Genomic DNA, 27,888 nt, shown 5'->3' with positions numbered 1-27,888 from the left:
GACATTAAGACTTAATGTCCTGTTGCTTTCTCAGAATAAACTTGGGTAAGCACAACAAACATCAGATCAATGCTTAGTCACAGATACATAGGTTTATATTACAACCTGACCAACAGGAAAAGACACTTTCTCTTTGTAGATTTTGCATAATATGACAGGTAAATGTGCTGAGAAGGCTGCTTTCTAAAACAAACAACTTAAACAATATTTAACATTATTCTAAATACAAGTAGTAAGTGCAAACTATCAGTTGTGATGCTCTGCACATTTGTTGAGTCTTGTGCCGTGAAGAATAGGCACAGAGCAGGCTCTGCTTGGAAACTACACAATAAACTTTTTTAATCACAGCAAGCATTGTTATCTGCATTAAACGTTTGGTAGAAAGCCTTTCATAACAGCTTCTAATTAAAAATGAATAGATCGATACCATTATATCTGCAATAAACCAATATTGGTAAATAATATTGCTAATCAATGAGTATTTGCTAATTATAATTTTTTCCATACAATAAAATACATCAGAAACTGACCTCCCGGTGGACGGCCATTTTTAATCCGGTGTGTACTCTGTAAGACAGTGATCGTAACATATGACTCTGTGTGAGAGCTGTCCACGAGTCTGTAGTAACAGACACTTTGTCAACACATTGCAAATCAGCCCATAATTCTGTTTCTCTTTCCTCGTACATCTTATCCACTCTTGTAGCTGTTGTTCGCCAGGATGGTGGCTTGTACTGTGACTCAACAAACGCCCTCAGCTAGTGGAAGCTTTTCCTTCCAAATAACGTAATGGTAGCATATCTCCAGTCACCATTTTTGTTATTAGCATGGTAATTTTGTCCACTCTGTTGTCTGTCTCCGCTGGTTTTCCTTGTGCTTTAAATACATGTGGTAAGGCATCAAACTAGTATTTCTATGATATGCAAGTTGAATGCCACATATATTTTGCTGCACATAATCATCGTCCGTTGTTGTTGTTTTCTCGCCTTTTAGATTGATGCGCCCCTAAAAGTTACCATAGCTGCTGGAAAGCAGTTTTTGTTGCTAGCTGTGTGTATGTTAAATAGAGCTGAAGCCGTGGTGGAAGAAGTTATAATGCTGAGTGTGTACAGTTAATTTCTTTCTTACTAAGTATATTAATTTATATGTTTTTTATATTCATTCATTCACTTGAGTACTCGTACCCATCCCTTTTACCAATGTGCCAATACGTTGTCACCAGGGTGGATTCTTCAGAGGAAGGTAACAAGATTGTAATGTGCATTATATGTTCACTAAGTGTTCAAAGAGCTAAGTAAAAAATGCAGAATTATTGGTTATCTTATTGGTATTAGCTATTGGAAGCAGATGTTTATCGGCATCATGTATCCCTGATTAAGAGCTTATCTGCTTGATGACAGAGGGATGAGCAGAGTTATCTGTTGGATAAAAAGCATGATTGTAGGAGTGGAAGAAGAAGTCATGTTACCTGATTTTAATGGTCAAGTCATTGATTGGGTGATGAATTATTGTATGTTTCTCATAACTTTGTGTTTTTATTTATGGTGTGAAAACCCTATCGCAGTGATAACTAACTCTTCATATGTTGAATGAATGAATGAAACCTTTTTTTTTACCCCCTAGGGGATTTGGTCTTTCACTGAGAGCATGGTAACATAAAAGACACAAAAGACACCAACAACCATACAGGACAACACATAATAATATGAAACACAAGCATTAAAATACATACATACTAAAATACAACATTAAAGCATTGCATGATTAACTGTATAGTAAAACAGTTTATAGAGGGTTTCTTTTATCGGTTGTTTCTGAAGAGCAGACACTTATATTTTTTGTTAAATAACTGGATCACCATTGAGGTTGATGGGGATATTCTATATATTTCATAAAGATGTCAATATCAGAATACAGTCCTCTAGGTTTTATTTCAATAGTCATCCTTGTATCTTGTTTTATAATAAAAGCCAAGTGAACTGTGTCTCTGAAACAAAAACCTAGTGACTTCTATCCAGGGGTCACTGCACTGATTAGCTATCAGTGCAATGATAGTAGACACAGACAGACTTTCTTTTAACTAAGTTCTGTGGTAACAGCCTCAAACATAGGTTTATGATACATTCTCTGACACAAGTCTGACCTGCTTTTTCCTCGGTTTAGCTTTCTCTATAGTATATTGACTTTATTCATACCTACCTGATGAGTCAAGATAAACTGCTGGAACACCACTATTAGTCACACACCAAGGGAAGTTTCAGTTAATGATCAACTGGGATAAAATTCAGCAGTGCTGTCTTTCAGGAAAAGAGTATCATCTGTGGGTGTGTTCACTTCATGTCTCATAGGTCAGTGGTTCTTATATAGTGCTCAAGTGTGTCATTGGGTTAGTGTGATGTGTCAGTAAGTATTCAACATTCACTCATTTGTGACAACATTAGCTTGAACACTTTGCCATTTTGTCTAACGTAATCAAATGGTGCTTTCACACTTGCAACTGAAAACCTCTTGACATTTTCAAAATGAGCTGCTAAATCTTCAGAATGAGCTGCTCATGTGAACACAAAAAGCCAAAGATTTCACTCCTCCAAATATACAAGGAATCTCTCCTGCCTGCCCCCAAGTACATTTTGAACTCAGGGTGAGCTGATTTGAGAATGCAGCAGGAACTAGGATGTTCCCTTTTCTTTTGTTGACATAGTAAACGTCTTTATTGTGAATTTATTTTGAATTTTGAAATATTCGCATCATAGCTCTAGACTCGGGTGCTTTGTCCGCCACTTCTTTTTACATCATGGCTTGTCTCTTGAGACCCCTCTGCCCCACATCACGGATGGTCTTTGAGGTACATGTGTGAACAAGCAACCCAGAAAAAATTCAGTGGCAGTCTCAGGAAAAATGTCTAGAAATTTTCAGGAGTGGATGCTGCAATTCATGTACTTGCATAATAACAGTTTCAGTTAGTTGCTGCTTAGAGGAGGATGTAAATATATGAAGCCAGAAGGAAAATATATTTCCGTTTAGTGCCTGTTCTGGCTCCAAGGAGAGTGGAAAAGAACAGTGTATACAAAGTTTGGTTTAAACTAGCCTTATTCCTGCCCTTTAAATCACAGCCCACATTTAAGATGTTGACAAGCTGTTCAAGGTTTTGATATTACCGTCCATGACGTCATTGCAGCCTTTTTGGATCAGTTAAAGGAGCAACCATGATTGTCGGTTAGTCATTTTTAAAAATATCACTGTCAGGCAGCTCAGGAAATCAGAAAGGCCCTGACACACCAAGGAGCTTGTTGGCCGTCGGTCATAGTTGGACCGTCAGTGTGCGATCGTTGCCCTGGTTTTTGTGGTGGGTCCGGCTCCGTCGGCCCCCGTTGGCCTTTTTTCCGGCCGGTTTCGGCGTCAGTCGGCGTGGTTGGTGAGAGGAATCACTCTGATTGGCTGTTCAGGAGTTTCATGTAACCAGCTCTCGACAGAGGTTTGGAAAAGACAGTCTGCTGGTTGGCTAACATTTGAATGAAGGCTGACACGAGTAGAGACATCAAGAGAAAATTGTAATTCAAATTGATGTGGGGATACATTTAAGACCGATAATAATTTGACTAAATTATCAACTGTAAATATAATTGTATAATAATTATACTTCATAAATTCGCTCAGCTCATTTTCATATACATATATTTCATATTTACATTGTTGGATTAACAAATCATTTTACTGATCACAAACTAGTTAAAAGCCAGATTAGCTCACTAGAAAGTTGACTTAATTTCATTTGAGTAAATGTTGACCTCATTCTTAGTGTTTGGCCTTCGGTAATTCCTGCTCATTTTTGTGAAAGCAACACGAACAAAAAAAATAATAATTTACAACATCAGCAGCCCCTCAAGCCTTTAGACTCGTGTTGTGAGACGAGATACTGGAATAAGTGGAAAAAGGCATTCAGATGAAGGAGGTTGTATTAATTAGAGTTGCACAGCGGGCCAAGAACTGCCTCTATTTTCTTTTGATGATTACACATCGCCATTTACATCAATGGAGGAGGGAAATGTAATTAGAGGAGCAATTGTTACTGAGAGAAACAGAGTATGGGTGATGTTATTGCTCTGTGTCCTAGGCTCCCTGTTCTTTTTGGAGAATCAGGGCTGATGTGGAAAGTGATAAATGGAGTATGGAGCAACTCATTTCTGGCATCTGTGGCAAGGAATTACAGCATCCGTTTCCTAAGAACCTTCCTTTTGCTGATACACCTCTCATGTGGATTCAGAAAGCGTACATTTGTCCAGGGAGAAATTCTTCTCCAAGATGACCAGGCCTCGGAAATTGGCAGTCCTAGGAGAAGATGTAAATATAAAGTGGAAAAAGAATAACTAAAGAAGATAACAGCTGGGTGAAATGTCACATGAAATGCTCCTGGTCAAAATCAAGTTCATTTTAAGAACAGCACATGGCAAAGGGCAGTCTGTGAAGTCTGGGTCACTTAAGATAGCATCTACTGCCCGACAGTATGAAGGATGAGACGTCAAGTTGCAACCTCAGTGTGAAAAAAATATGAGACTCAAGCAAGTGTACCACATGCAGAACACAAGCTCCTAATGCAAACAGGGAAGTCTTTGATTCTGAGCCCTTGAATCAAAGCCCTACTGGCTCTTGAGGAGAGCAGGTGTAAACTGTTTTGCCTTATTCAGATTGCAATATTTACACCTCTGTTACAGTTGCCTTCTATATGAATGTCACAGAGCTTTAAAGGGGAACCAAGTATACCCACGTCTCGGCCGTCATTGGAGGTAGCAACATAGGCGTTACAGGTGCGGGACAGGATTAACAGAGCCAGCGTGTGCGTGCGTGCGTGCGTGCATGTCTGAGTGTGTGCGTGTGTGTGTGTGTGTGTGTGCATGTCTGAGTGTGTGTGTGTATGTGGAGCTCCAGCTGTTTCTTTACGAGTCATTCTTCCACAACACCCTGGCGCAATGTGAAATCACAGACTGGGACATAAATATTACGCTGTTGCGGAATCATGAAAGTAATGATTGCAGAGCTTCGTTACGGCAATGTTGCAGAATTGCATTCTGAAAAGGATTGTGTAAGAGATGAGAGGGGCTGCCAATTGCCACTGCAGACAGCTGCTGTGGTCATGTTGGTTTAAATTGACTTCAGGTTTCTGGCTGGTTAGTTCCCCACTGGATCTTTCTGGATCTCAAAACAAGTTTGTGTTAATGCTTGGGTTGGTTAGGCACAAGTACATGGAACAGTGGAAACTAAAACTTATATTATCAAGCAGAGTAAGCGATATTTGGGTATGAAAATGCACAGATGTACAGATTAAGTATACAAGACTCCTGAGTGGAAGAGTCTGATTTTTGAAAAAAAGATAACAGTGAAACTGAGCCTATTGTTACTTATGTATCACCTCCTGACAGAGTCTAGATAAAAACATTGCAAGAAAGCATCTGTTTGTGTTGTTTCACACCCAGGGGACTCTGGAGTGCAGCAGTTATCAAGGACATCTGACCCGCTTATCTCTTTTATCCCTGGAGTGATATGCAGGGCAGATACACACAGCGGGAGGCAGGTTGATTGCAGAGACAGAAAAAGAAGGAAAACAGAAGATTCTTCTGAGGGAGGAGTTGATGTGAGGAAGGGTTATCAGAGGGATGAAATGGAGAAAGGTAGGGGTGGGAGGGAGGGATGTAGCAGCTTTAATCTGAGTCACATGGCAGATTTTTAAAAAGACAGGCCATCTTTCTTATAACCACAGCATTATAGCTGTAGTCTGGTTTATGTCATGGTTATGCTGTCATATTTATAAATCACCAAGTATGTTCATTTAATTCAAATGCTGCTGCAAAAAAGTGTAGTAAATATCCTTGCCCTGTTTGGGTCAAATAGTTTTGTGTTCTAGCTGTTATTTAAAAAAAAAATATATTTTTATTATATTGAGATTTGGCAGTGAGATGCATAAGGGGGCATTGAATGTGTTGGCTGTCGAAGATGAAAAATAATCTTGTCTGAGACTTCAACATGAACCCTTCTTTCACAGGCTTTGATGACGTGGTATCCAGCTGTGATTTTCTTAAATACCATCACTGTGGTTCTGAGCTGTTGTTAAATGAATCCTTGACTTTTCTTCAAAAATCAGTTTCTGAATGAACGACACAAGAATTGAACCATGCATTCAAATCTTCTCTATTGTCAATCATCCTCAGTGGTTGTCAGGAATGTTCGGCAGTTTGAGGCAGACATGAATCCTTTTACACAAAAAATAATTTTTCATATTTGAATTTTGAATCTGTATTCAAGTAGAGGTTTCAGACAAAGTGTGGCAGTTAGAGACTGGATGAAATCTTATGTAGACCCTACAGAATCTGACATGTTATATTAGTGCGCTCGGAAAGACTGGGTTTACACATTTAAATTGTACCTCTACTTTGCAGGAACACTTTGGCTGTTGGCATGAAATGATCTACCTTCTTGCACATCTTACTAATGCTCTTGCTTGAGATTAGAGTCTTGTATAACCCTGAGTCTTGGTTTGTCCCTTGTTCCTTATCAAACAGTCACCCTTGCAAAGCGAGGACACTCCTAGCCAGCTCTGCATCCTTTCTGTCAGGGCAGGGCAGGTCTCTGCAGGGATTTATCATTCCCACTGCAGGCACAGGGGATTTGACACAGGGTGTTTTGTGTGTATTAGACAGAGAGAGTACAAGAGATAGACAGAGAGAGAGGGCAAGCGAGGATGGACAAGAAAGAGTGCATGTGGCAGCCGTGGCTCAGCTGGTTAGGGAGGAGAGAAAGAGGCTGGAACAGATTCATCCCAAGGCTTGTTGCCCTATATGCCTTTACACACACTGCTGCATGTTCATTTGCTTATCTCTTCGTTGCTGTGTAAGGAGTGCAAAACAGTATTTTCTGTCTGGGAAACAAAGTCATCAGCCTGTGGGAGACATTGTCTGCTGCCTCAGATGATATGAAGCAGAGTCATCCTTAGTATTAAAAGGGTGTAATTTCCCTGAACATCGACTTCTGATAAGGGAATTTGCTTTTCCTAGATACCTCTGTGGAACAAAATAAGTGTTACATTTATCTTCTATCTTATCTTTATCTTGTCTGATGATTTAATTCCTTTCCTGCTAAACACAAACCTAGTTCACATTCACATGTTGCAAAGATAAAAGGAACATCATCATGTGAGTTGCTATAAACAATCCTAAATCATTGCATCAAATCAGACACTGTTTGTTTTCCCAGTGTACCAAAAACTGTCATCATCTTAGCAACTCTTTAATCTGCTGTTTTCTGCTTTGCACGATGGTTTGCTTAAGCCTGTAGAGTTGAAGCGTTGCCTGCAGGCTAATAAAGTGCTACAGCTGTAATCCAATGTGCAAATACTCTGCTTTTTTTCCTTTTTAGAAATCTGCTTTACTGTACCATACCTAAATATAGGTTTGGATGTGCACTGAACTAACCTCTGGGTTGATCACTAGAGACAGAACACTACTTTACAAATGAAATAGAGTAACATACACAATTGATGTAATATTTCTTAGTCGTGGGGAAATGGATCATGCTTGATTCATAGTCTGTTCAGACCGGCCCCGGTTTGGGCCGCACGTGATCCATGAATCAATTGAAAATTTATAATCATGGTATGTAGCCTTTAAATAAATATTAAATCCCTATGCAGAGTCGTAGTAAAAAGAAGGTAGCGTTTAAGTAGTGCCACGTAGAGATGCTGTACAAATAGGAAGAATTAACTGTCTTTTAAAATATGTATTATACATTTCACAGGTCGTAAAGTGTTGATAATTCATTGTTTATAGTTTCTTTGTTTCTAACGCTGCTTAATCTTTTCTCTGTTCACGCTCAATCCGTCTGCTCTCATGCTGGTAACAGCTGGTGGCTGTGTGTGACAACAATCAGTAGCTTCATGCTAGTAACGTTACAGGCTACTGTAGTTTTTTTGCTAAGAAGTTTTGATTAATTATTAAAGGTGTGCGTTTCATCACTGTCCCTTAGCATGATTGCTGTAGTATTGCACAATCCCAATGTCTCTCTCAGCATAGGCACAGATACAGAGTTATGGCTTAATTTCTTGGCTAGTTTGCAGGTAGAGTGGGGCTCAAAACCTTTGAAAACAGATATCAACAAGTGTTTGCACAGACTAGTTCAGCAGTTTCATCAAATTGTTTTATCTGGGCCTACTTGATACAAATCGTGCTATGTTGCAGCTGGCATTATAGGCTTAACTAAAAGTGAAGAATTTTGACAACAGTGTTCAGATGTAATTTACTGTATGTTCACGAGACAGGGCTGTTTAACAAGATGATGAGGCTTCATCAGGGAATGGCAACACTCATTCTTTGCTCATTGTAATTTCTTCACGAGTTGCACTGAAGGGTACGAGTCTCTCCTCTAGTTAGGGTGCTGTGGAATTCTGTTATGGATGTCATTAGAAGTCATTTCTGTATTATCTCTCTGTGTCTCATTAAAGAATGCATGCACCCCCTCCCTGTTTCTCTTTGAGGATGGGTAATTATGTTGCCTGTTAAGTGCTGGGAAAATGGCCGCTACAACAGTAACTCATTAATTCACTATAGATTCTGCCCCACAACATGCCTATTGTAGCAAAGTCCTCAGAACGCTTGGGAATGCCATTGAGTGGGTTTGGCCTCTTGTTTTATGGCACCATGTGACTCTGCAGACTATGAGTTGTGGTTCAGTGTTGCGTAGTTTGGAAGTTGTTGTGCAACTTGAAATGTGAAAGCCTTGTGTTTTTATTCCTGTGGCAAATATTCCAACTGCCTGCTCCACATCAGGTTTAAAAATTCAAATGCTGCTGCCGCTTTCAGCATAATCATGTTTTGTATTTGCAGTTTCATTGTGGCAAGGGAGAGACTGCATTTGCCCTCGCTGGTTGTTGCTAATTTTGGCCCATCCTGTGTGTACTGTAGAGACAGGCAAACATGAGCACACTGAAAGACCCCTTCTTGAATCCTCCTTTGTTTAACATGCGTATGTGTATACATGCCTGCATGTCCACATAGCACTGTGAGTTTCAGTGAAGTCAAACTAGGCTCAATTGAAAAGCATAATTTATGGACCCAAATCCAATGTTTTGATTTGAGATATTCACAACACAACACTAAGGCACATGAAGAAATGAAGGGTTTCGCTCCAAGGTGCTAAAGCATCAATCTTGAGGTTTACAGGGGTGTTGATGAAGCTTTCTTAATGTGTTTGATTTGATTTTTGTTAAATGTAATTGTGTGTACTTGTGTGTCACAAGTATTTTTTTTAAGTAAGTAACAAATTAGCAGCTTTTCATTGAAGTTTCATTTTGTAAAAGTTTTTTGTTGTCTGCCTAAAACCTCAACCTCTGAGCTACTTTTCTTAATAAAACTAATTTCTTGTGGGAAAGTGTTTTACAACAGATGATAACTCATGGCTTATGTTAATTGAAGGCTGTCATTTAAGCAGTAGTCACTCCTCTGAAAATTCATAAACCACATAGTAGTATTCACTATAATTATCATTGCCAGACCATAAATCCCTTTCACTTCACACTCACTGGTGCTTCCAACTGATATGGCCTCTGATATTCAGTATTTTACTTCTCTGAAACTACTTTGTGCCATGCGCCATGTATTATTTAATTCAATGATTTTGTTGTTGTTTTTCGTTTAGTGCGCCTTGTCTGTGAGCCAAAGAAGGGAAAATAATATGGATAGACTGAGACAGAAAGATCCAGAGTGTGCGGTGAGGGGAAACTGTTTGGAATTAGAAACAGGCAGAGAAAAAGAGAGTTGGGCCTTGTCTCGTTATCTGCACATTCCTGTCGAGTGTGTGTGATGGGAGGGGTAGGGTGGGAATACTGATAGTTGTGTTCATGGTGATTGGCTGAATCCAAAGGTTCCAGGCCTGGATTTGGTTATCATTTTCATTGCCTTGGACAGTTTGTTTCTACAGATACAAAAACAGATCCAAGTGTAGTGGAAGTTAGTTTTGATATGAGGCTAAAGGTCTAGAAACAATAGTGCAACACATATGTCTTTACAGCCTTAATATGTTATTTTCTATGCATGTAAGGGTTTGGTACCAACAGATATTGTAAGTGAAAGTGTAATAAGCCAATCTGCTTACTACAGTTGCAATTAGAAATACTGGTCAGGCCCTAGTCATGATGTAATTTCCTCCCACATCGTTGTAATCAACAACGAGGCATTACTGAAAGGAAAGCCTTTAAGTTTAGTTCTTTCAAAATGTTAATTCATGGCAGAAACCTAGTATGTTGAGACACAGCCATGCATTAGATGCATGTTATATGTTACTGTTTACACCCTTTGAGCTTTTTTTGTAAAAGTTTTTAAATATGGAATGTATTTCATTTCAGGTGGTAAGTTGTTCCAGAGTTTGGATCCTTTGATGCAGGAAGCAGATTGTCCAAATGTAGATCAACTAATTATTTGTTACAGTGTTCATTCACCATGCTTCTAGTTTCGCTGTTACTGCTCTGTCTATGAACATTTCTGGAAAGAGATTTCAGTGGGAGATGGTGGTACATTTAAAAACTAGTTTGAGGAAACATTAATGCGTAAAGCTCTTGAAAATACAAAAAAAAATGTATCTTTTTAGTATATGTAGCACTGATGCCACAGTAAAGGTTTTTTGTCCATTATCAAAAAAGCGGTCCAAATATTTTACAGTTCTTAATTACACATCACTCTACGCACCCTCCAGTCCCAAGAAATGCCCCCCATTCTGAGAGGTTCTTTGAAACTGTGATGCTTGTGAAAAACCAGCAGCTCAAGCTAAGCCAACAGGAAGGATTGTGGCAAAGTGGAAAGTCAGACTTCCACTAGAAGTTACCACTCTCCTCTGTGACCTCAGCACTGCCTGTCTCTCCAGGCAGAAAGCTCAATGTGTGGTTGAGCTGTGATGACTTTGCTGCTGGATAAGCGCCATAAAAGATGCTAGCCCTGATGTGTGTCTGGATCGGTTGATAGCATCAGCCTACTTCTCTTCATCTACGCAGAGCTGAACTGTGGTCAAAATTACCCAAAGCCTTCACCCGACCCAGAGGCTTCAATGAAATGGATATTAAACACTGTAAATGTTAGTTCAGTTGGTTCATATTGAGAACTGATGAACCAACTGAACTGTACTGGGGAATAAATAACTGATCATTTGCATTACGTTTCTAAACATAGAGCACATTTAAATATAGCATAGTTTTAGCTAATTAATCTCCTTGTGAAAAACTTCAAAAGATCATGGATGCACTGGCCATTTTCTATGTTTATTTCTGTTCTAATCCCTAAACTTAAGGTGCTCACCGAGTGTGTACCGAACGCAAACCAGTCCTCTTGTTGCTTTCTCAATTAAAAATCTGCATACCCTAGTGTGTGCAACTCATTAGGATCAGTAATGCCTTAAAGGAGGCTTACGATGGATCAATTGATTGATAGTCTCTTTTAAGCGTAGGCGTTAACTTGAGAAAATTCAATTTTAAAGGCATCTGTTTAATAAATTTGTACCAAATTGGAAAGCATATTTGCACCATGTTGAGTCCCACAGGAGTCTCAAAGAGTATTACAACGTAGGGGTAACTGGTGGGTATTTGCCTTAAATGGTTTGAAGTAGATTTCAGTGTGAACCTTGCTTTGAATTAAGCACTGATTTAGGATGAGATAGATGATGATGAATGGCGATTTAATCCGAAAAATGGTTAATACCTAGCAACATTATTCTAGATTTGACCACAAAAGCATCTACCTGTCTTTGGTGTATTCAGTTTTCTCAATTCTGCATCCATCTATCCTTCTCATTCACCCTGTCTGCTTTCATGAGACGGCAGCAATAGTCTTCAGCAGGAAGCATGGCTCAGATTAACATTTTAATCCAAAAGCCTGGATTATAGGTTTTTTTATTTTATTCCAACCCTCACTATTCCAGCAAGGACTCTGTGTCAGATAGTTTTCAGTCCGAGGTGTGTTTGTGTATCCTGTGTGTAATGTTGAGGAGAGCCATGATGGAGATGTTTTCAGGGAGCTGTATGAGAGAGTAGAGCTGCTGTTTGAGATTAATTAACTCAAGCATATTTGAGCATGTCAGCACATCAGTACATGGTTGCTGACTGAGGCTCTGCATCATCGTCATCTGCCTATTGGCTGTTTGCCCTCATCTGCACAACCCATGTGTGTGCACACATTTTTAGCCCTCTCTCCATCACAACCCTAAAAATGGCTACATCTGAATTTATCTGTCTGGTCCTGAATGTGATGGCAGATATTTTGTTGGCTTTGTTTTTTTTTACATACGCTTAGACGAGTAGCACAGTACACACTTATCTGACACAATGTACAGGCTTACATTAGTGGATTTCATGTGTTTGCATATGTTTACTGTTGACTGCATGCCCTCCAGAAAGAGCATGTGCGTTTTGTCTCTAATTATGTGTTGTTTAAGTCTACTGCTACCCCGCTCTTCCCTTTGGGTCCAGTTATAGGGGAGATACAGTTACCATGGATACTATTGCCCCAGTGACAGGGAGAGCTGCTCGTACAGGGTGGTGTTTTTGTTGCAGTTGCCAGTGTAAATGTTGATTCCAAAATGATGGAGTGTTTTGTATTGGGATATGGCTTGCACACTGTTTTTCTGTGTAATAAGGGCTGGATTTATCTTGTTTTACATCAGACGGAGTATTCCTACTTGAGCTGTTCTGTGTGGGTTTACTGTAAAGCAGGATCAACTAGGGACAACAGTGTGACCTTGGTGTCTGAATAAAAATGCAATAAGATGGATTGACTGTTTGCTCTTTCAAATCAGGCCTTCTTTGGGTTGCAGGATGCAAGATGAAGTAAGATGTACTAGGAGGTGAGTTGAGCTGCTGCAAGGTTTAAACAACCTTTTTCTCACCTTAGGATCCAGCTGTCTGATGAGCTGAAAAACGTAATTATTATTAGTATTATAACACTGGACCTGATTTCTACAAGTATTGACCTTCATTCTTGGTGGTGAATTACAAGTGGACAACTCTTTAGCATAGTTTTGAATAATCTAGGGCAGGTATGCTTGTTAACAGTATACCAGGTTAAAGCAGGGCCGCTAATGCAGAAATCAGATTAAAATGTTTAAATGTCTGACTGGTGTGTATGAAAGCTCAGATTAAGATGCTTTTTTAGATGTAAACCATTAGAATCATGTTGGTTGATGTTGGAGTTTTGTGTGACACTTCTATAAATGATGGCTTAGCTGAATTTCCTGATCTGACTGTGAAGATTTGGAAAGAAGTTTAGCTTTCCTAGGAGGAATTTTCAATAGTGTTCACAGTGATTATTCCGGAAGCTTGAGCTATTTCCTGCAAACAGGAAGTGGAGTGTTTTCCTGTGGGTGCTGTGGTTGCTCTTGCTAATATCCTGCCTCAGGCTATCAGAGAAGAGCAGGCACACTGACCTAAAGCTTTGTCAGGATTGTTCCACACATTTGTCTTCATAGACGCTGCAGCTGCTGTTAGCCATGATTTTCAGTATATAAGAGTCTGATGTGAGTAATCAGTTGTCCTCTCTCCAAGAGAAAAATGTCAGTCCTCACCAATTTCTTTCATCCTCTTCTTAACTTCTCCCATGTTGTCCTCCTTTGTGTATCTAATTTTGTTTTCAATACGCCCACCGTAAGAAGAATTTCTGTTGTTCAGATAAAGGGAGTGGCGAGAGGTGATAAGTAATGGACCACTGGACAACAGTTTCATTGGTGAAGATCAGATAAAGAGCTTGTGTTGTGCTTCTTTTAAACCTTCTCTCAGCTCATGACATTACTCACAAGATGACCTCACTGTCAGCTGCTGCTTCGACAGTTTCCCTTTCAAGTTTTTAAAGTCAATGTTATCGCATGGTTTGACTGCATGTTTCTGTGCTTGATTATTATTGTCTACTTAGTGCCGCATACTTGGGTATGTGACCCTGGTCCACATGTTTTTGTCTGTTTCTTGCTGAATGCTACTATTACCCAAAAGTTCAGTTAAACTTATCAGCTGACTTTTCAACCTTTAGCAGTGTGGATGGACTTACAGTGCACCGATTTCATCAAATAATGGCAGTGTGTGCTTAGCTTGTGCAGTTTCTATATGTTTGACGACTAAAGAGACTTTGAGGTATTTGTTGACAACTTGCAAGCCTGAACTAACTCTATTTGCCATAGCTTTCTGCAGAGGGTTATTACTGCCTATTTCATCTCTCATTTGTCAGTCAGTTCATCAGCATGCCCAAAAGAACGGGATTAGTTTCTGCCTTTGAAGAGCCTGAGCGAGCCGTTATCATTTGTTCTAGGCTGTGTGTTATGGTGGGCCAGGCAGGACCAAGCCAGGCTGGCTGTGGCTTGAACAAAGAGGGCCTGTACTGTTGGATCATGGCTGTGGTGTGTGTGAGTGTGTGTGTGTGTGTATGTGTGTGTGTGTGTGTGAGTGTGTATGTGTGTGTGTGTGTGTATGTGTGTGTGTGTGTGTGTGTGTGTGTGTGTGTGTGTGTGCAGACAAGTACACATGTGTGTCATTGGGAGCTGCTCTTTGTTTCCCAGCCCTGGGCCTTACTGGCTGGAGCTCAAGCCTGACTAATATGGATGTATAAATACACTGGGCTGCCGTCACTTTGTGCAACATCAAGCGCACCATTGTTTCCCAATACTCTGTGACTTCAGAGATAAACTTCATCCTTTGATCCACTCAGTAATTTTTATAATTTTCTCCTCAAAATAAGGCAAACTTTTGCTACTTTTGGCAACACATGTTCTCTTATCTTTACTTTGGCATGATCTAAAATGTTCCTGTAACAAAATTACAAGATAGCGAAATTACCATCTGTCTCTGAGTTATACCTGGTAAGATCCTTTCCACTTGAATGAGCTGTTTATACTCACCCAGTTTTCTTAAGAACTCGTTTTTTTTTAATAGCTTTCATGCCTTTATTTGACCGGATAGTGGATAGAGTTGGAAAAGGAGAGATAGGGGGTGGGGAATGCACGTGTGAAAGGAGCCATGAGTCAGACTCAAGCCCGTGCCGTCCACTTGCAGGACTGTAGCCTCTCTACATGAGGTGCAACTTAACTGCTAGCCCCCGCAGCCCCTTCAGCCAGTTTTCATAAACCAAGTAGCTTGTTGTCCTTTCTCATACCCACTAAACCTAAGCTAACAGCAGATTTGTGCTCTGTTAACGTCTGCAATGTACCCTCCTTATAGCTCACAATCAATCAGCCAGGCTGTTAATGAGCACTTCACATTGCACTGATTAATTACAGTAATTATCTTATCTGAGAGACAGAGCCATAGTCCCAGTGGAGTAAATATCTTAAAGAATATCTTGGCAGCGTAAGAGATAGACAGTACCTCTCTCTGTTTAAGCATCTTTGCTGTCACCAGTTTACCAAATGGTTGTATCAGAAAAGAACCTGCTTTTTCAGATAAAAACTGCCCGTGTTAATCACTATCCATCATCAGATCAGACCAAACTACCTCATAAAGTACTTGACATGTATTTTTCATGGGCATACTAGACTAATGGGCAAGCACACCTACACTGCACACCTAACCTGACAGTGCTGGAGGAGAATGTTAGAAGCTCTTCATTTAAATTAGTTATAAGTGATGCTTTTTCTGATCATTTCTTGGCATTATTGTCTATAGATGCTTAACTCAGGGGATAGTATACAAAATTATTGTATTATTACGTTGTTTTAGGAATAACACACAAAAAAAACACATTTGGACAGATTAAAGGGCACACACAGTATGCATTTCTTTATATTTTGACATGAAAATGCATATGGTGAGTGAGGCAGATAATCTGAACCCATGTTCAGTCATTTTGCCTTCGTTGTTTGACTCAACTGTCATTTTGTGAGGAAAATGTATATGCAAAAAAATATTTTGACTGGCCTCATTCAGAAAAAAGACTATGTTCCTTCTAAATTGTCTTTACATGGCAACATGTAATATATATTTAGCTTATTTCCTTGTTCTGTTGAAAACTTATACAGCTGATCCTGAAGGGGAAAATATAACCCCCCAAAATATCATGATATGTAATAATATCAGGTTTATATCAGGATCAGTGTGTCATTATAAAAAAAAGCTACATATAGGGCCTATTAGTGATATCCAATCAGATTATGCTGTTTGCATGCTCTGATGTATTGCTTCCCGTGTTTATGATCTGCTTACTGTAATTACATTATGGTAACTGTTCAGGTTGACCTGAAGCTGCATCACAACTCGCTGTGTAGTACAGATACAATCTAGCATGTTTAGTTTAGTTTGGCATAGCTATCACTTAAAAAATAAATAAATAAATAAAAAAAAGGGTTAAACAAAATTCAGTTGAAAGTCTGTGTGTTAGGGATAGAGAAAAGCAAATGGGGCAGAAAATAAAAAAGGAGCATGTAATCTACAGTCATGAATCCTTTTGCTACTGTATATGTAAGTTGTAAAAGTAACCCCTAGCCATCCTCTCTTCCCCCTCCTCCTCTGCTCTCCCTGCCTATCAGTGCAATAAACAGTTCAAGGACAAGGCCACCTGCCTCTCTGACCGCCCGGTCACATGACCGCAGCATGCTGTTATTTCTCATGGCGTAGCCCTCCTCTTCTGCCTGCCTGGACTGTTGGATGAATGAACGGATGAACGGATGGATGAATATATCACAAAACACTTTGGAGGAATGGATGTGTTTGGGAATGTCGGGGGGAGCCATAGTTAAATGGGTCAGGTCCCTTTCACACAATAGTGGCATTACTGTGGGAGTCGTAGGAGCAGACAGGGGAGAGGGGAGAGATAGAGAGGGGGAACACCCAGGCCCTATGTGCCAATTATGGACATAAATAACATCCATACAGAGCTTCCATGGAAATTAGGGTCAAAGGGTTAACTGTGTATTCTTGAGGTTAAGGCCAACTGAAGTGAACAGAGTGAAAGGAAAATATTTAAGCAGGAGCCCAGATCAGGACCTACAGTAGGTGCAGTTTATGTTAATGCCGACAGTGCCCAAGGCCTATACTTAAGATGGGGATTTAGAATAAAGTAACGCTTGTTAAAACTGTGCAAAGGGCTGTGTTGGTGGGTTGATGTGAGTATCATGAGACAATGAAGTATAAAAACCCAGTCAGTGTAAGGTATGGCTGTGGCTGCAGGTACAAAAGTGTTTCTGTTGTTTTTGATTCTCCCGTTGGAAGCACCAAACTAACAGCCACAGAGAAGAAGCTGAACCTCACAGTTTTAAGCATGAGAAGTCATGAAGAATAGACCTTGCCTTTTGCCATATCTGTAAAAAAATAGAGATCGAACAGGTTAGGTTGAGACTCGCCTATAAGCTTGACAATTTGGTCAGAGCAATTTTGTTTTTAAAAGACATGTAACCAAACCATGAAACAAGTGACAAATACAGGATGGATTCAAACAAGTCTTGATAAAATAAAATCATAAGGGATTTATCAATATGAAAATGAGACTGTTCTCTAAGATTTTTTTTGATGTTCCTTTTTACAAACAGCTCCACAATTCTCACTACTGGTTAGTTTGGAATCTATGATTGTCTAAAGATATTTGTAGACGTCCACCCATTTGACATTGTAGTTTTTAAAGATCGTAGTCTAATGGTTGGAAACATGGGCTCTAAAATCTGCAATAATTTCCTTTGTCTTGGATATGTCAAGCTCTAAGAAAGAATCATCAAACCAAGGGACCAAGTAATCTGCAATCTGACCATCATATGGCTAGACTCATGTAGCATTTGCCAATGACTGAATCCTCAGCAATCTTCACTATGGTCCCTTTCTCAACTTTACTTTTGCACATGTTTGTGTAAATAAACTAAAGGTAAAAGAACACACCTCTGTGGTAAACCTGTAGATGAACAAAATGCATCGGATAAATCGTTGTTTCCTTTTACACTTTGGGTTCTTTTTGTTAAAAAAATCAATTATCCATCTCACCAGATAAAACTCAAATCAAAGTGTTCCATCAGTCTGATAGTTAGAATATGGGGGTTGATAGTATTCAAGACAGAAGGAAAAAACGATGTATAGCAATCTGGCATGTGTTTTGTTAGCTTGTAGATGTTTGAGAAAAAAGAAGGAGAATGATTTTGGCGTCCTTAACTCCTCTATGTGACCTATAGACAAATTGAGTAGGATCGAGGGCCTGCTTGGTTTCCCTAACAGTCTTTGTCTTCACAAGTTGTTTTTTTTTTGATTTGCACGTTTTAATATTTTGCTTCTGATATTGTCCTGACACGAGCTCTTATTAACTTTTACAAAGTGAAAGGACTTTTCATCTTCTCTCTGGTCAAAGATATTGTGCTGATTGTCATTTAGTTTACATTTAAGTTACTCAATTTAATCTCTGATTGCATCAAATGTCAAAGCACTGCACAATATGAAATAAAACAGGATTTTAGAGCCCTGGGAATCTTATTCCACTGTTTATCATAAAGGGTGTCACTAGGTACATAGGAGAAATACAGCATTGACATTACAAAGTTATCCACTATAACGTGTGCTTGCATGGTTGTGATTGGTCAGTGCAGGATCCTCAGTGAGAGAGGGCAGGATTTCTGCAATGTTAGGACATGGTGCAATTTTTGGACTGGGCATTTTTCACTATTGGCATGAAACAGCATCAGTTAAATGAGGTGCTGATGTTAGTCAGACATTTCAGAGACTGCTTAATGTATTCTGATTTAATACGAAATAAGCAACAAAGGTGACTTTTGGAAAGCCCAAACTAGCATTAAAAAAAGACTCTTATTCGCTCTTATTTTCAAAAATCAAATGACATGGTGTCTATTTATACTTTGAAAATCAAAGATTTTCAGTGTGTATCTCTTCTTTTATGGTGTCTTGTGTCCCACAGTATTGTGTGCCTGGGGCGGTTAACAAACACCAGACACTCTCATCAGGTGGTTTTTGGTCTGTGTCCTGAACATATGAAGTTGGCAGCATGAAGCAGTATTAACCTTCTAGTGTATGCTTATTTTTAGGGAAGTCAATGACTGTAATGATCTAGATGGTGTTTAAAATGATGAGTAAAATGGTTTGGGGATCAGGTGATAATTGAGGGGTGAAGGACTAAGATTATGAAAATGATACAGTGGACAGTTTACATGGTGTGTCATTTTAACAAGATGATCATAGAAGGTGTAGTAAATGAGCACCCTGCCACGTGTGGTTGTGTTTATGTCTTTTCCTTCCGCTGCCACATCAGACTGTGCTCAGCAGTCTGCCACAGACAGCTGCACCATCACACCCCTGCAGGCAGGCAGTCATGCAGGCAGACAGACAGACAGGCAGACAGGACAGCAGTATGGCTTCATCAGCTGGAGGGAAGCAGCGTGAAGCTGTAATTTAAATATTAGGGCATTACACTCCGAAAACTCAGACACACACATAGATGGCTGTCTGTTAAAATAGTAAAATTATCACACAGTTCATTTTGAGTTATCTATGTTTTTCAGTGCTTCATGTGGTATCCAGTAAAAGAAAATCCAACATTGATAGACTTGAAGACACATAAATAAAATATTTTAAAAGCCTCTATTTTAAGAAGAATAATGCCTTAAGAGAAACCTGTGTTATGTAACTGAATTCACAATGAGTGAAAGTGAAAGATGCCAGACTAGCTTTAGTTGTAATTCAGTGTTGTGGATCAGAAGAGCAGCTTTGCTGCAGCTTTCTCAGATGACCCAGCGGGGAATAATAGATGAGTGTCCACTCAGTCTTCTGCACCTCCCTCAGTCTCCTTGTTGGCCGTTTACTCGCACTGCTGTCATTCTTAATCTTTTCACATGTAGACATTTTGGACTCAAGGACTTAGTCCTGCAAATACATGAGCGTCTTCATGGCTGCTAGGCAATCCACAACCCTGTCTACTGAAACTGAACAGGATATGGAAACACTATGTGTACATGACTGTTAAACTTTTGAAGTTACTTACAACCTTTGTTTTTATGATGCGTCAGTGATTATTTTGTGTGTTAGGTATATGTGTATGCACTGTTTAAATGTGCTATCACTATCACCACTACAAACTATTGCTCAAAGTGGGATGTTCAGGTTATTTCATACCAGTTTAGTCCTAATTTCTTTTGTTTTTCTGCGTTAGTTGTGCAGTGTACAGTGATGACCACAGGCCTATCTGCTGCTCCAGACAGAGCACATTGGCTTTAAAACACTATTTTTGCTGCAGGATCATTGTACAAGATTATATTTAAATATATATGAACCTCATAAATGTGCCTAAAGTTACTGATCATTGTCCCTTTTTTTTCTGTTACAGAGTGCAGCGATGGAGGAAACAGTTATATGGGAACAGCACACAGTGACCCTTCACAGGGTAAGTGTTTACAACTCTAAAACCCACTCTCCCCTCTCTACTCTTTTGTCTTTCCCCTCGCTTGACTGTCTCTGGTATCCCAATCATGAAGCATGTCTTCTATGGTCTTCAGATTTTTTGCCTTTCTATTCGTCTTCGTCCTCTGCCTGTCCATGTCTTTTCTTTCTCTGTACTGAGAGGGCCAGCTGTAGGAGCAGGATGTGTGGTACTGAAACAATAGTCAGGGAACCCAGATGGCAGGAAACAAGGCTGAGGAAGACAGAAAGCAGCATCCACTTCCTTACTACTTCATTTCATTTCCTTCCTGTTGGCAACACACTCATCTCCTTAACACAACTCCAGGGAAGAGGGGGGTGTTGGTTTTACTCATTGTGCTTTTTTCCTTTGTAAAGTCACATGTAGCTGTGATAGATTGTGTCTCCTGACCTAATCAAACATCTGGATAGAAGGTGCCTTATTTTAACAACTAAACAATTCAAAGCCACATTCCTTAAGTGAATATACACATTGTATCCTTTGCTGAATTTCTGATGTACTTTGCTTTGAGACAGTAAACTAGCTAGCTGATGGCTTTTTGCTGTGGGATTGTGCGGAGCACCTGTCTAGACTGGCATGCTTGCTGTAATCTAATTATTAGCGGCTTTATTGAGGCTGAAGGAGCAGCCCAGTGTGCCTGTGGTTCTCAGTCTCTTGGTCTCCGGTGTTGTTGTGGTTGTAAGATTAGCCATTTACATCACATAGCTTTCTCCCTTGTGTCTGGCTTTTGCATAAAACACAGCAGTCAACAGAACCTCCATGGAAATCTCTTGGAACATTTACAGCAAAATGTGCAAATGCATTGCTTTGTTCTTATCTAAAAACGATGTCCCAGTCTTTTAAAGCCCTTCTAAATTGCATAGAGCAAATTGCATTAGTTTAGTTTAATTTAACTTTTAATTAGCCTATGGAGAGCTTATTAATCTGTTTTTGTTAACAGCAAAGCCGGGTACAAGTCCAATGCATCCACCACTTTTGCCATATCAGTCAATGCTGTTTGTATTTCTGTGTGTGTAGGCTCCAGGTTTTGGATTTGGAATTGCCATCTCAGGTGGGCGAGACAACCCTCATTTCCAGAGTGGGGAGACATCCATTGTGATATCTGATGTCCTGAAAGGAGGCCCTGCAGAGGGACTCCTACAGTAAGTCTTTAACAAACTGCTCACATCTATTTATATTATTAACACAAAAATTCTTTTAAGCATAGTAGTTGAACCTCATAATTACTTCAAATAAGTGTTCCACATAAGCGTCGACTTTGTTATGATTGATACATTTAAGTAAATCTGTTCAACTTTTTTGACATACCTGATGGAATTTTTTGATTGTTTCAGAGAAAATGATCGAGTGGTGATGGTCAATGCAGTTTCTATGGACAACGTAGAACATGCCTATGCTGTGCAGCAGCTCCGGAAGAGTGGCAAAAATGCAAAGATAGTAAGTTTTAAATGGAAAATTGTATTTACCAAACTTAAATTTGTGTGAACAGAATCACCTGATGTCTAATGGCATGATTTAAAGGTGGGGGTTTACTCATGCAGTCTGACAGAATGTTTTCAGTCAAATTAATTATTATTATAGAATTATTATTTACTTCGTAACACTCTGAACTTTTTGTGTATTCCTAGACTATTCGACGAAAAAGGAAAGTGCAGATCCCTGTTTCTCGGCCAGGGGACAGGGAGACAATGTCAGAGCACGAGGAGGAGGACAGTGATGAGGAAGACAGTTATGAGCCCCAGCATGCTCGGGGTGGGCAAAGTGCCTATGAAGGAGCAAGTGGAGGCACGAGCACAGGCAGGCGTGATCGTGAGCGTAGCAGCAGCGGCAGGCGGGACCACAGTGCCTCGCGGGAGAGGAGCGTCTCTCCACGCTCTGATCGGCGATCACAAGCGTCCTCTGCTCCCCCCAGGCCTGCCAAGGTCACCCTGGTCAAGTCCCGCAAAAATGAAGGTGGGCAACACAAGGTCCAAGAACTTGAGAATCTGGCCATGCACATATTGTTCTTGTCTTGCCTGCTAGGCTTTTGTGCAGAGTGATGATTACATTGACATGTCCTATTAACATTACTTTGTCATGCTTCTTAACTCTGAAAGTAGAATATGGACTGCGGTTGGCCAGCCACATCTTTGTGAAGGACATCTCTCCTGAGAGCCTTGCCGCCAGAGATGGAAACATTCAGGAGGGAGATGTTGTTCTTAAGGTATGAGGAATGAGAAAGAGTGCTTGTGTAAATTAACCTGAGTAAGACAGGGTTTATAATAAGGGAAAAACACAATAATGGGGGAATTTAACTGATAAATGATCAGAAGAAGAAGCATTATCTATATTCATCCATGAAGAAAAAAACATGGTAAAAGAGAAGAGAGGATCAAGTTTGTTTTTTAGTTTTTTTTTATTACTGAAACTTTCACTAGTCAGCTCTGTTTAACAGTGAGCTGCTGAAAGCGTCACTCAGAGTGAGGTCACGGCTCATCATTATGCAGGCACACCAATGGAAATACCATGCATTCCATTATTCCTTTGAATTTTTATCCACTCAATCTCTGAGGAAGGATAAATCCCTTTTCACAGTGAAGAGATGCATTCAAAATCCAATTTAGTGTTACCATTTTTCTGAGAAAGGCAGAGACACGTTCTTTTTGAAATGCAGTTGCGAAGCAAAGACCTGTGTCAACAAATATTTGAATTAGGAATATGAGAGCACTCAGTATTGTAAGCCTAATTATATCATACATTTTAAACTTGTTAATAGCTTTTTCTACTATTCCATATTTAAGATGTCTTAATGGTTTGTATACATGAACTAGACCATGCATAACTCTTTTTTGACTTGTGGTAAACAATCGTGCAGTGAATATAACTTTTCTGTTCAGTTTCTGTGCTGACCTGCTCTTTTCCTCTTGAAGATCAATGGCACAGTTACGGAGAATCTATCGCTGATTGATGCAAAGAAGCTGATTGAGAGGTCAAAGGGCAAATTGAAGATGGTAGTGCAGAGAGATGAGCGGGCCACACTGCTTAACATTCCTGACATGGATGACAGCATCCCATCAGCCAATAACTCCGACAGAGATGGTGAGACAACAGACTTGTATAATATTCTGGTAGAATGCCACAAGTATCTCATTTCACTAGCTGAAATTGTTACAAAATGACAAAGTTATTATCACCACTATTTTATTATTTTAACTCTATCTTGATTTAGGTCATTGATGAAATACTAATCCATATTTAATTTAAATTCAACAGACATTTCAGAAATACATTCTCTGACATCAGACCATTCCAATCGATCTCACGAGAGAGGCAGTCGTTCTCGATCACCTGACAGGCCTGAAACATCGGACCATCTCAGTCACTCACCTCGGCAGATAAGCAATGGCAGGTAAGCGAAGCACACATGCACACACCTGTTACTGCAAATCTGGTGATGGGACATAGCTGTCACACATGCCAGAGTCATACATCCACACCCCCACCACTACGACTTCATACATCATGTTCGCAGCCGCAGGTTAGTGGGTGCTGAGTAAGTACCTTGCACCACTAATACATAAATCAATAGATAAAGACATTGCATGCATAAACCATGACACTCCCTGTGGAGGTGCCTCTGAGTTCCACTAATGTCTTGCTCTTAGATTGATTGATCCGTCTCTCCCTGGTGGACTAGGGCCTAACTGTGGAAGCGTACCAGATGTTCTGACCATTTTTGTACTGTATGAGGTTGTCTCACATTCATAAAAACACTTTTACACATGAAAAGTGTACATTTATTTTATCTAACAAGTTGTGCAAATTTACTGTTAAAACCAATACAAATGTGAGTGCTCTAAACATCAGGACTTGAAATAGGATCCATATTTTATAATGCATATGTGATAAATGGGATGCCCTACTGTGCTTTTCTATCTATGAATTTAATATCCATACTTTCTTTTTCCTTTTTTACTGCCAGTTGGAGCTTCCAGTAAGTTACCTTTCATGTAGTTGTGTAGAGGTTGCTTAGCTTTTTGTAGCTAACAAACACATAGATGGCAAAGGAGAGCGAGAGAAAGACATGCAAGTAGATAAACGTAGTTTCTCTCACATAGGGTGCAGCTTGAGCTTTGCAAGGTTATCTGTCAATGACAAGGAATCAGCTTTGTTGAAGGATGAGACCTCAAAACTTGAGTCCACTTAATAATCAGTTTCCACATAGGAAATGTGGGTATGGGTATGTTACTGTTGTCTGTTCACAGTCAATAGTTCTGTGTGATACTATGAAGTAGAGGTCTGAATTGAATGAGAGGTACAAATCAGTGCTTCACTCCAGCACTTTTTCAGGATGGGACTGTCAGAGTCTCACAAATAAGACCTTTATATCTCTAATATGGGCAGTGAAGTGCAGACACAGTGGTCTTTCCTGCGGGTTAGAATTGAAACCTAACATTGATTATCATTTAGATGTTGAACAAAAATTACAAATTTGACCTTCAGATAACCTTATGTATAAGCAGGTGAGAAAACAAACCAGAAGAGCTATTCAGGAGGCTATTTCAGTCACATTGTTAACCAGAAAGTGTAATCATCCCCTGTCATTTTGATAAGACAGAAGTCTTATGATGCAAGATATGTGGGCTGTATTATAGCCCTGCTGTTCATGAAAACTCTCTCAGTGAGAAATATCTGACCGGAACAGGTCTGCAATACTCCAATCTAGCAGCAAACCCAGCAGCCTAATTCAGATATTACTCACATTGCATATTTTGCACAGAACAAAAACCTAACAGCTTTTGTAGTTGCAGCCTGTTAGTTTAGTATCCCACTGTTAGTTTATTATCCTGCCTCACTAGTTGCTTGTCAGTCATATGTGTAGATTAACCTCCAGTGATTCCATTCATTAGTTGGTCCATAGTGTCAGTGTGTGAAGTAACCATACTTGTTTCAATGCAGGATGAGGGCAGGTTCACTGTTGCAAAGATTACTTCCAATGTAAGTGAATACATCCCTCTGATTACAGAGGCCACTATGTGTTTGTATTCTGCATATACCACTGTAATTCTTACTGCTCTTGCTCTGATCCCTCTTTTAGTGTTTTGTATTATTTAGCTGTCCCAAAGTAAGAAAACTGTTTTTAAGACTGTATTTTTCATTACACATTGTGTCTGGCTAGTTGATCTTGTTAGTGTGGTAGTGATTTTAAATGTACAACAACAGAGTGTCATTCGCTAGACTGTGATGTCAGAGAAAGATTTAATTATCTTGCAGGTTTAGGAGGGGGAGAAGGAATTTGACATAGTTCCCACAGTGCTTTGTCCTAAGCCAGATGGTGCACCTATTCTGATTGGCTGTAGGGCTTAGAGGAATTATTCTGCTCTGTGCATGATGCTGTGTTTTATACTACAAATCATCATCATAAGTATTAGAAAACTTGCATAGAAAAAAGGTTGTCGGTGGTGCCTGTTGAGGAACTCAACTAAAATTCTTCCTAAAAAGCGTCATGGTTCACCTTACAGATGCATTTGTGTGAGTAATATATTTTTGTAGTTTTTCTTTAAAATTTTGTCTTTGATTTTAAGAATCTTGGTTTGCAGAGTGACATTATTTTGTTGAACTCTGTTTGGCTACCACTGCAAATATGTCTAGTAGGAATGGTGTGTGTTTTGTTCACTTTTTTAACGTTTTAAATATTTAGAAGCGTGTGTTTGGATATAAAATGATGGCCCTCAGATCTTGAAAGATTCAGTTTAGTTTTTGCATTGTTTGTTGATGTCCGTGCAGCCACCCTCTCTTGCCTGTATTGTGAAAATGAATAAGAGATGGGATTGAACAAAGCTTTCTGTCAAATGGTGTTTGTCAGTGTGCAGCCTTTTTTAGAACCACTCGGCAGAAGAGAACAGCCGATTTAGGCCACAACGCTCTCTTTCTCACTTCTCTCTCTGTGTCTGTCCTTGGCATTTATTTTATTTTCACTCTATCTCACACCCATTCATCTTTAACACACTCCCCCTTCTCTCTCTTTCTCTCTCTCCCCCCCACACACAGTCTCTCTCTCTCTCTCTCTCTCTCTCTCTCTCACTCTCTCACTCCTAATACAATTCTGTTATTTATTCTCAGGCTGCAGCTTTCCGCTGACATAAGAAATAGTAGGATCAGATTAATTTGCATAAACTGAATTGTAGTGAGAGCTGCTAGATTCAGGGAGCTAGAGAGGACTGTGGTGTGGTGGAAAATATGAAGAATAAGCTGCATAATAAACAGGTTTACCCCAGGTATCAGTGTGTTGTTGTTTTAAAATGGGTGTCTTCACTTTCTTAAAAAATGAAAGAACGGACATCGTTGAAGTTGCCTGGTGTGGGCAAAGCCTGCACCTTCACATTCTTCTAGGAAAGCCTCCAAAAACAGCTCAAGAACTGCCAGCGAGCAGTCATGTGACTACATAGGAATTCAACCATTGTTTTAAGCAGCAGAGCCCTTTCTACTCTGTCAGACTTGGCCTACTAGACTCACTAGACCCACAAGTGAATACACACTGTATTCACTTGTACATTTTATCCAGGTTAAATAGGAACATGGACTGAAAAGTATCCTAACTCTAGAGCTTATGTTTGATGACTAACTTTTCTTTCTTTACCTGTTGGCATTTATAAGAGAGGTTTCACTTAACAGGAACAAATGTGATTTGGAAAAGAATGAATGAACATGAATAAACCCTGTCCGCTTCAGTTCAATCAAATGTGAGTTTCAGTTTGGGAATTACGTGAAATGCCTTTGACTGACTTAGTTAACTACATAAGAAAAACACCAGAGATCAAACTATCAACCAAAATAAATCTGATGGATGACGTTTAACAAATGAGATGCATAGTCTTTCTTGCCATCCATTTTTCACTTCACATGCCCTTGTCACATAATCTTGTCCATACTGTTTCCATATTTTGCTTGAGTGTCTATATATTCCTGGTCAGTACAGAACAACATCATGAAAAAAAGACATAATCTAATTCTAACATATTTACATTAGCAGAGATCTTGAAGTGATTTAAGGAATGCATTTATGTACACTATCATCATTTGTAGCATTTGCAGTCAACTGACATTGAATGGCATTGATTGTGTGATTTTTGCTTATTTCAGCCGTCGAAGCAGAGATGAGGAGCGTGTATCTAAACCAGGAGCCATGTCCACACCAGTCAAGAGCTCTGATGATGGCGTCTTGTCACAGGCCAGTGACCAGGCCAGCTCCAGAGATGACAAACTGTTACCTCCGCTGCCTGGTACAGAAACCTCTGCCAATCTTCTATCAGCAGGAGAAGCTCTAATACTTCATTATAAAGGAGTTCAGTGTGTGTTTGATGACAAATAATTATGAGACAATTAGCGACTTCTGTAGTAACATAAGTCATCATGTAAGGGGTTAGATTTAACTTTACACAAGACTCCAACATTATTGGTCAATGCCTCTAATAACAGAGAATATAGTCCGTTGTTTAGTGAA

General features: G+C 39.6%; 1 protein-coding gene across 15 annotated transcripts in view; it reads left to right on the top strand.

The window, feature by feature from the left end:
* The window catches only part of tjp1a (tight junction protein 1a), a 99,127-nt gene that overhangs the window by 49,879 nt on the left and 21,360 nt on the right, over nt 1-27,888 (top strand). For 6 of the 15 annotated variants that reach the window (XM_065952878.1, XM_065952885.1, XM_065952882.1 and 3 more), the window contains 10 exons: nt 20,313-20,369; nt 21,423-21,547; nt 21,740-21,842; nt 22,034-22,358; nt 22,502-22,608; nt 23,315-23,483; nt 23,658-23,793; nt 24,367-24,378; nt 25,344-25,382; nt 27,528-27,667. In XM_065952878.1, the coding sequence (XP_065808950.1) occupies nt 20,313-20,369; nt 21,423-21,547; nt 21,740-21,842; nt 22,034-22,358; nt 22,502-22,608; nt 23,315-23,483; nt 23,658-23,793; nt 24,367-24,378; nt 25,344-25,382; nt 27,528-27,667 (1,213 nt within the window). The remainder of the gene's footprint in view (nt 1-20,312; nt 20,370-21,422; nt 21,548-21,739; nt 21,843-22,033; nt 22,359-22,501; nt 22,609-23,314; nt 23,484-23,657; nt 23,794-24,366; nt 24,379-25,343; nt 25,383-27,527; nt 27,668-27,888) is intronic. The other 9 variants (XM_065952890.1, XM_065952887.1, XM_065952889.1 and 6 more) reach the window with 3 other exon arrangements.

The sequence above is a fragment of the Labrus bergylta genome, chromosome 3 (genome assembly GCF_963930695.1).
Source record: "Labrus bergylta chromosome 3, fLabBer1.1, whole genome shotgun sequence".
Classification (NCBI taxonomy): domain Eukaryota; kingdom Metazoa; phylum Chordata; class Actinopteri; order Labriformes; family Labridae; genus Labrus; species Labrus bergylta.
The sequence above is the reverse complement of the archived record's forward strand: the minus strand, read 5'-3'. Positions and strand labels throughout refer to the sequence as shown.